The sequence below is a fragment of the Sycon ciliatum genome, chromosome 7 (assembly GCF_964019385.1).
Source record: "Sycon ciliatum chromosome 7, ocSycCili1.1, whole genome shotgun sequence".
Lineage (NCBI taxonomy): Eukaryota > Metazoa > Porifera > Calcarea > Leucosolenida > Sycettidae > Sycon > Sycon ciliatum.
In genome coordinates, this window is record NC_088649.1 from 3743114 (window position 1) to 3751355 (window position 8242).

The 8242-nt window shown below is 47.8% G+C and overlaps 1 protein-coding gene across 1 annotated transcript in view; it reads left to right on the forward strand.

The window, feature by feature from the left end:
* Positions 1 to 4380, forward strand: part of LOC135820760 (uncharacterized) — a 69615-nt gene extending 65235 nt beyond the window's left edge. Inside the window, exon 14 of the mRNA XM_065333789.1 lies at positions 3094 to 4380. Within this exon, the coding sequence (XP_065189861.1) occupies positions 3094 to 3118 (25 nt within the window). The 3' untranslated portion in view covers positions 3119 to 4380. The remainder of the gene's footprint in view (positions 1 to 3093) is intronic.
* Positions 4381 to 8242: the final 3862 nt, after the last annotated feature.

Sequence of the window (8242 nt, forward strand, 5' to 3'; positions counted from 1 at the left end):
TGTACCGGTACATGTACATGTAGTGCAATGTAGTACTTCTAAACTAGTGGGTGTCGTAAATGGGAATGACTGTACATGTAGCAGTTACTGTTTACACGTGTACATGACATGTACTCACCTCCCATACATGTACAATGTAGATCTACGTACAATGTAGATCTAGTGTTCTTAAATCTGATAATTCTAGCCTGGACTGTTCTTAAATTTTGCCGGTTTTCCAGCCTGGGTGTTCTTCGGCGAGGTGTTCTTCGGCGAGGTGTTCTTCGGCGCCCGATCTTACTGTACTTCGGCTTCAAGTACATAGATTATCATCCTGCACGCAGTACCAGTGTAGTGTTTCTGTCATAAGTTATATGCAGTGCTCACTGAGAATGTTGTGGACATCACGCAACTGGACTATGAAAGAAACCTTGGGGGTTTGTCAACTGACAACTGCTCTATTCAGTTGCTAGTCTGCACATGCGCTGCTTTGAAAAGTGCTTTTATGGTGATGTCGAAAATTATTGACGTTTCGGGCCAGTCACCCATCGAACCTGTTCGGACGATGGGTGAATGGCCCAAAAGTCAATACTGATTTTGAACATGACAATAAAGGAATTTTTAATGCAGCGGGTGTGCAGTCACAGTCACAATGACATCATGCTACAGAATTTTTCACATTTTTAGATTGTGAATAGCAACTGAATAGAGTGGTTGTCAGTTGGCAAACCCCCGTTTCTTTCATGAATGGATCACTGCAACAACAAAAAACTAACTCATAACTTAGAGGCCGACATCCAAAGTTACGAGTCGTTTTGCTTTTCAAAACAAAACGTTTTCGTTTGGAGGTGGGTGGGTGGGTTTGAGAAGTCTCATTTTGGAAATAATTTTTCAATGCATGTGGAGAGTGCCCAGATGCTCCTGTTTTCCGAAAGTTTAAATCAATATTGTGTTGAGATGGCTTTCCCTGCCGAAAGGCTTTGGTGGAAAATACCGAAACTAGGGGTGAAACGACTGACCCAATTTACTTATCGATTCGATTCAATCCTATCGACTGACTATCGACTGGTTATCGACTGACATTGCCCTCACACATGAACACAAGCACAGCATATTTCTGCATACATACATGCACGTGCATGGTCACACACCCATGCACAAGCAAACAAAAGCAAAATATGAGCGAAATGTTTCATTTTATGAAACAATCGGTAATCCCGTTTAGGCTGTTCATACTACATTACAATACGTGTCACGTTTTGGAATTCCACGTACTGTCAAACATTGTTTTCATGCAAGTGCATGTACATTCACAAAGGCGCATACACGCTTTTCCTACAGCTGTGCGTACCGTTTTTTTTTTTAACAAACTGCCGGGAACAGCAGAACGGAATCTCGGTACCGGGGTCCTAATCTCGTCGTCTATGTTTCTGTACCAGGTGTTCGATTGACCGGTTTTTCCCCGCCACGTTCCATGTTGTCATGGCTATTCGGACAAAGACGTCACGTACGCCACGTTTTGGGTGTTGTGCGAATGGCCCATTAGAGCTCCGGAAAGCTCCACAATAATTATGATTAGGGCTGAGTCGGGTAGCATTTTCTTCGGGTATCGGGTTCGGATAGTTTTCCACGGGTAGCACGGGTACCCGATCGGGTAATGTTTCCACGGTAACACCACAATGCACCCCTTCCCTTACATACTGGGTAGACATGCGGAGTATTACATGAATTTGTACACGTGCACTGTACTTAATGGCAGGCACAGTGGGTTGGTCAAAGACCATGATTGAGATACCTGGTACAAGTCCTGCCTGGGAGCGGTTTATCCAGCCGTGTTGCTACCCACAGTCAACTGGGAACTTTTGGCCAGGCACAAGGGATACATGGATGCGGCTAATGCTTATTGGCAGTAGTGGGGTTTATCGGCACTTGTGCCAGTGGCTGTGAGACTTATCCACTCACCCCCACCGTTAGGAGCTGCATCTGCCGCTAGAGGGTTTACCGGGTGTTGGCGGCCGTCGTGAGTTCCCTTCGTGAACGGACACGATACTTTTTTACTGCACTTCATGTCATCTGCGACTTCGGGTCTCGGGTATTATTCTGTACCCGTCTACCCGAGGTCCTCACGGGTAGCACGGGTACCCGACTACCCGTGCACAACACTAATCATGATGTCTGCAAACAGTGTTGGGGGGGGGGGGGGTGAATACATACAGTGTGAATGTGTACAGTACAGTCGAAGGGAACTGCAAACTGCATTTGGAAACACACAGACACTGCAGGGTGCTACAATACATGCAATACTGTGTAGTGCAATGTTTACTAGCACATGTGAATATGCCCATACAGCAATGTACATGTGCTTGTACAGGTACATGATATGAATATGCCCATACAGCAGTGTACATGTGCTTGTACAGGTACATGATATGAATATACCCATACAGCAGTGTACATGTGCTTGTACAGGTACATGATATGAATATACCCATACAGCAGTGTACATGTGCTTGTACAGGTACATGATTATGAATATACCCATGCAGCAATGTACATGTACTTGTGAACATGATTGTGAATGCAGCGATACTGCCGGAAGTTCGATAATGCTAAAGACAGAACTTGGCAGGATCTGCCGCTCGGTATCTTTTTCTGTATGAGATAGCACAGAGAAACCGGTCTAAGATGACCGCTCAAGAGACCTTCAAAATGTGGTCTCTGTTGCCAGCTGGTCGCCTCATCAAGGGTCGTTTGACTGGAAATAGCATTCCTGGGTCGATCCTGGTTGCAGCGGTCTTCTACTGTTGCGGACATGGAAATCCAGTCAATTGACCGGGGCCGGCGCCCTCAGCGCGTACAGAACGCTGTGTGCCATGCACATGTTGATCCTAATCGACCAGCGCCCTGCAGCGCATAAATGCATGTGTGTACTGCTTATCGACGGCTGCATGGCCAGCGCCCTGGGACCGCTAGACGTGCGACCGGATTTCCATGTCCACGACAGTAGGATGGTGGTTGGCTTATCCGAGTGGCCGCCTTGACAGATTTTAATCTACCTGTTCACCATGGGTATTCTTCTGTCTGTTTATGTTTGTTTTTTGCACGCCCTCTTAGGCGTGCACAGTTCATTGACGGTTAAGCTCACGATCCGGTCGTCTCGAGCCGGCAAGGCGTCCGACTAAACCTGATGCTCCGCGTAGGTTTGCCTTGTGCTGTCCGTGCCGGCCAACGCCTATCTCTGTCCAGTGCCTTGCGCAGTGGAGTGCTTGCTCAAAGTAGTGTGCAGGTTGCACTTTGGACATGGACAATAGTCACACGGAATCATGACCTGCGTCAGGTTTGTCATTCATTTCTTTGTTCTGCATGTTCAGATTTGGTTCGTAATGGATGCCAAGTGGATTGAATGATCGTTTTATAGGAATTTTTTATCTTTCCTGCCACTTATTGAATTATTGGTAAAATATTCTCTTGAAATTCTTTGCATGAACTACACATAATTATCATGCAGCGTAGCACTTTTGATTTCCTTCATACAACTTTAGTGGGTTTTTCCACACCCGTTTTGCATATTTGTTTGATTTATCATTTCCCCAAGTTTTCCTTTAGATTTAGCAGTGCTTTAGAAGTAGCAATGTATCACAACTACATACATTGACAAACACACACACACACACACACACACACACACACATACACACGCACACATACACACACACATACACACACACACATATACATACATACACACGCACGCACACACACACACACACACACATGCCGATGTGCACACATGCGCTGACACACACATGCCGATGTGCACACATGCGCTGACACACACATGCCGATGTGCACACATGCGCTGACACACACACATGCCGATGTGCACACACGCGCTGACACACACATGCATACATGACTGTACATGCAAATACGTCCGGCAGGACGCACAGACACCTCGTCTGTGCATGCATATCAAGGACAGATTTTGATTTGATCAAACCGCTGTCCATGCACTGCTTCGCTAGTGTCGCTGCGTCTCCCACAACCTATGTGAATATTCTTGAACTGGGGTCCGACCTTGTTCGACTCTTGATATTTTTCCTTTATTTGGAGTGTGCCCCCCCCCCCCCCACTTCCTCACCCGGAAGTTGCAATTCAGCTTCTGCTTCCTGCGCTCTTAGTTTGCCGTTTTTCAAGTTTTTCGCCTGCTCCGGCATTTTGCAGTTTTTTTAATTATGTGCAATCTCTATAGCATTCATTGTATTCAAGCCGGACCCCGGCACTGCACAACCACAGCAGTCGGCCGGTCTGACTCGATTTTCAAAAGACTAAGTACACGCTCCTCTCAGTTAGGGCTGTCATGTGACATGCCCCAGGAAGTAAAGATTTGAATAGAATCGATTCTTTGTGTTCTTGATGTGTTGTGGCCTTCACCGCTATGGAGGTTATGCGGTTACATCATCAGTCGAGATGCTGTGGCAAGGTCGCGGCACACACACACGGCGGTGTTGTGCTAGAGACTCACGAGGCTGTATGAATACAATGTAGCCGTGACTGACTCGCGCTCTGCACATAGTGCCCATAGGCAATTCCGCAGACTCACCACCATGACATCATTCGCATAACCATGCCATTGTAACTCGTATACTCTCAGCACTCAAAGCACATACTTGTAGTTACGTAAGTAGTTATCACTCGTTCATTGTCTCACAAGGAGAAGAAGAAGACAAGGCAGTGCGAGTATGCGCACAGCCTATCCATGCATTCCTACGGTGTACTATTTATGTGTATACAAATTACGTGTCATAAAGTAGCCATGCTACACTATCCTCCTCCTACCGAAAATTCACGCCCTCGTGAATAGAGAAAGAAAACAGAAACATAAAAAAATAAAAACTCAGGACATAGCAAAATCAGTAAACCGAGCAGGCAGTCCAGGATTGCGAGCGAGATGGGCTCTGACGACAGCGGACAACAAGTAGAGTCATGGTCGAGGGCTTGCAGAGTAAGCACCGTGACGCATCAGACGCGAACCGAATGTTCCTTCTGATCCAACTGCATTAGCCGAGAAGTACGACTAGTGCCAGAAACCTTCGGGAGGGCGAACAAATTTTCCACTCACCGCATTGTACCTGGGCACACTGACCACTGAGAGGTCGACATTCACAGCCTTGGCAGCAGCCAACTCAGTTGCGGAGAGACCAGCAAGTACAGGTGTGGTGACATCCACAGACGCCGTTGTGGCAGAGGAACTAGCTTGCTCTGGCTGATTTGTGGGAGTCTCGAGATGGGAGGGTTGCACCTCCGGCAACAAGGAACGCGACAGACCATCTTCATTCAAGTGCTGCCGACCCGGTCGGTGAACAGTAGTGAAGGTATACTCAGCGAGTTGCTCCACCCATCGAGCTTTTCGACCGCGTGGTTCCTTCACGGACATCAGTGCGGTGAGGGCAGTGTTATCTGTGCGGGCAATGAAATTCCGACCAAGCAAATAGTGCCGGAACTGATTCGCGAAATGGACAAGGGCAAGCGTTTCCCGGTCTGACGCATCATAATTCCTCTCTGCCTTCGCCAATACCCGGCTGCCGAACGCAATGGGGCGTTCCTCGCCATCTTGCATTTGACTGAGGACAGCTCCAATGGCCACCTTGCTTGCGTCAGTGTCCAAAATAAAGCCGCCAGACGAAACAGAAAAGTCGGGATACGCCAACACGGAGGCTGTGGTCAGTGACCGCTTCATAGACGTCAACGCCGCATCACTACTCTTAGTCCATGTAAAGCTGGCACCCTTGCCTGCTAATACATTCAGTGGAGCAGAGCGCTGAGCAAAACCACGGATGAAGCTGCGGTAAAACCCGGCGTACTCCAGAAACACCTGTACACCTCGTACAGACTGGGGTACGGCCCACTTCACAATAGCCTCAACCCTGGTGGGATCCGGAGCCAAACCTTCAGCCGAAACTTCATGGCCAAGGAAGAGCACCTTCCGTTGGAAAAAAAGAACATTTTTCCAAGTTAACCTTTAGTCCAGCAGCCCGAACCCGGCCAAATACAGACTGCAGGATCTGGAGCTGTCCAGTGAAGGTAGAGCTGGCATTCAATACACTGTTGAAAAACACTTGACAGATTGGTTGGTTAGGCACACTACATAAACCATGAAGCACCGCTTCCATTACACGGTGGAACGTCGCTGGACCATTTCTACAGCCAGACATAACCCAGAAATCACACAAACCCGACGGTGTCGTAACGGCAGTCTTTGCCGTATCGTCCTCGTGCTTAGGAACCTGCCAATATCCTGACGCTAAATCCAGGCAAGTGAACCATGGACAGCCAGAGAGTGAGTCCAATATGTCATCAACACGTGGGATAGGATACGCATCTGGCTCCGCAATGCTGTTCAACTTGCGGTAGTCGATACATAACCGGAGAGATCCGTCCTTCATGGGAACGAGAACTATGGGCGACGCCCAGGGTCTAATGGACTCGGTGAGTATACCACGGGACAACAGATCATCCAGCAAAGCTTGCAAAGCGCGCGTAGGCTGCTTACCTGGCTGTATATCCCCAGTACTACTACTATATTATGGCAAAACATCATAAGGACCATAATCACCCTCCTGCAAGAGAAACAAGTCATGATTCTCACGGAGAAGCTCTGTAAGTCTGTTCTTTTCAGGTACTGCCAGATGATTCCGAGACTCAACATACGTACGGATTATCTCGGCACGTTCAGGGAATAGCACAAACGGTTGCATATCCGCAACAGATGAATCAGCAGGATCATCATCCTCTCCAGTCAAGTTATCGGGTACAGGAGATAATTCTGCAATATCAACATCTCTAGCAATTTGTACTGGGTAGTCAGAGTGATTCTCCAACACAACTACCGCACAGGACCTGCCAGGTCCAACCGTAACCACACTGGGGGTCACAGACACATCTGGAAACTTGAACAAGAATGAGTCCAGTGGAACAGAAACACAATCCACAGTCACAGATGCCTCTTGCACCGACTTGCACGGGACCAGCACGACATGGCCGGCAGGCAGAGTTAATTTACTACAAACAGCGACACGGGAATAGTACGTGCCCGGGTCTTCCTCAGAATTACTATCATTACTCCAAGAGTCAGATAGCGGTTCAGCGTCCGCCGCAACAACCGGACGGGGCTCTGATGGACCAACACTAGTAGCTTTCACGCCTAGCAGGACTGACAGATCATTAAAAGTTAGTGTGCCTTGAGCAATGTTCAATAATGCTCCATGGTCAAACAAGAAATCAGATCCCAATATCATATCACGGCGGATATCAGGAGACACTACAAATGTATGCAAGAATGAACGCTCTCCAATGCAGCATACAATATCCATAGCACCCAGAACCAGGAGTCCCTCACCATTAGCCGCACACAAACGGGAAGCAGCTTGCAAGGGCACATCACCATACGTGGACAAAAATGTTTGCTCATGCAACATAGAAACACAGGAACCAGAGTCAATTAACGCCGTTACACACTTGCCTTGAACATGGATATCTAGCGTAGGGACTACAGACGATACAGCCTCGATACGTACTGCATCTGCTGGCTCCTCGTGAACGACTGGGAGTTGTCCCACACCACCAGTCGTACTCAGTTTCCCGAGCGCCAAGGGTTGTGTGGGCAATCTAGAGCAAAATGGCCAGGTTGTCCACAACCACAACACAACGGTGGTTCCACCTGACCACCACGACCATACGAATGTCCACGACCACTGCTACTACTATGAGGCTGATCAAATTCGAAACTTGCTCCTGCAGGAACCTGTGTTCGTGGAGCAACAATTTCCAAACAGCTGAGTCTCTTTTCGAGGTCTGTCAACCTGCGATCAAGTTTCTCGAGCGCCTGAGCTAGTTGATCACGCACTCCGGTGTCATTAGACTGGTGCAACTCTGATGCACTGGCATGTTCGTCAGACGGTATCTTGAACGGACGAGGTCGAGGGGACCTGGTCTTCTTTCTGCCTTTGGACTTGCCCATCTCGATATCTCACTATCAAAATGGCCCAAGCTACAAACATTTTATTTTTGTAGTTCAAAAAAACTTTTGAAAAATGTTACAAAAAAATTGACCTACGTAGCTACACAAAACATTCTGGTTACGTCACACGGACGTTCACGTGCACATACACAGGACATGACGTCAACAGTGTACAATGCTTAGTATGCTTAGTATGCCACGCACCAGGGAGTCGTAAAATATTTTACGACTCCCTGCCACGCA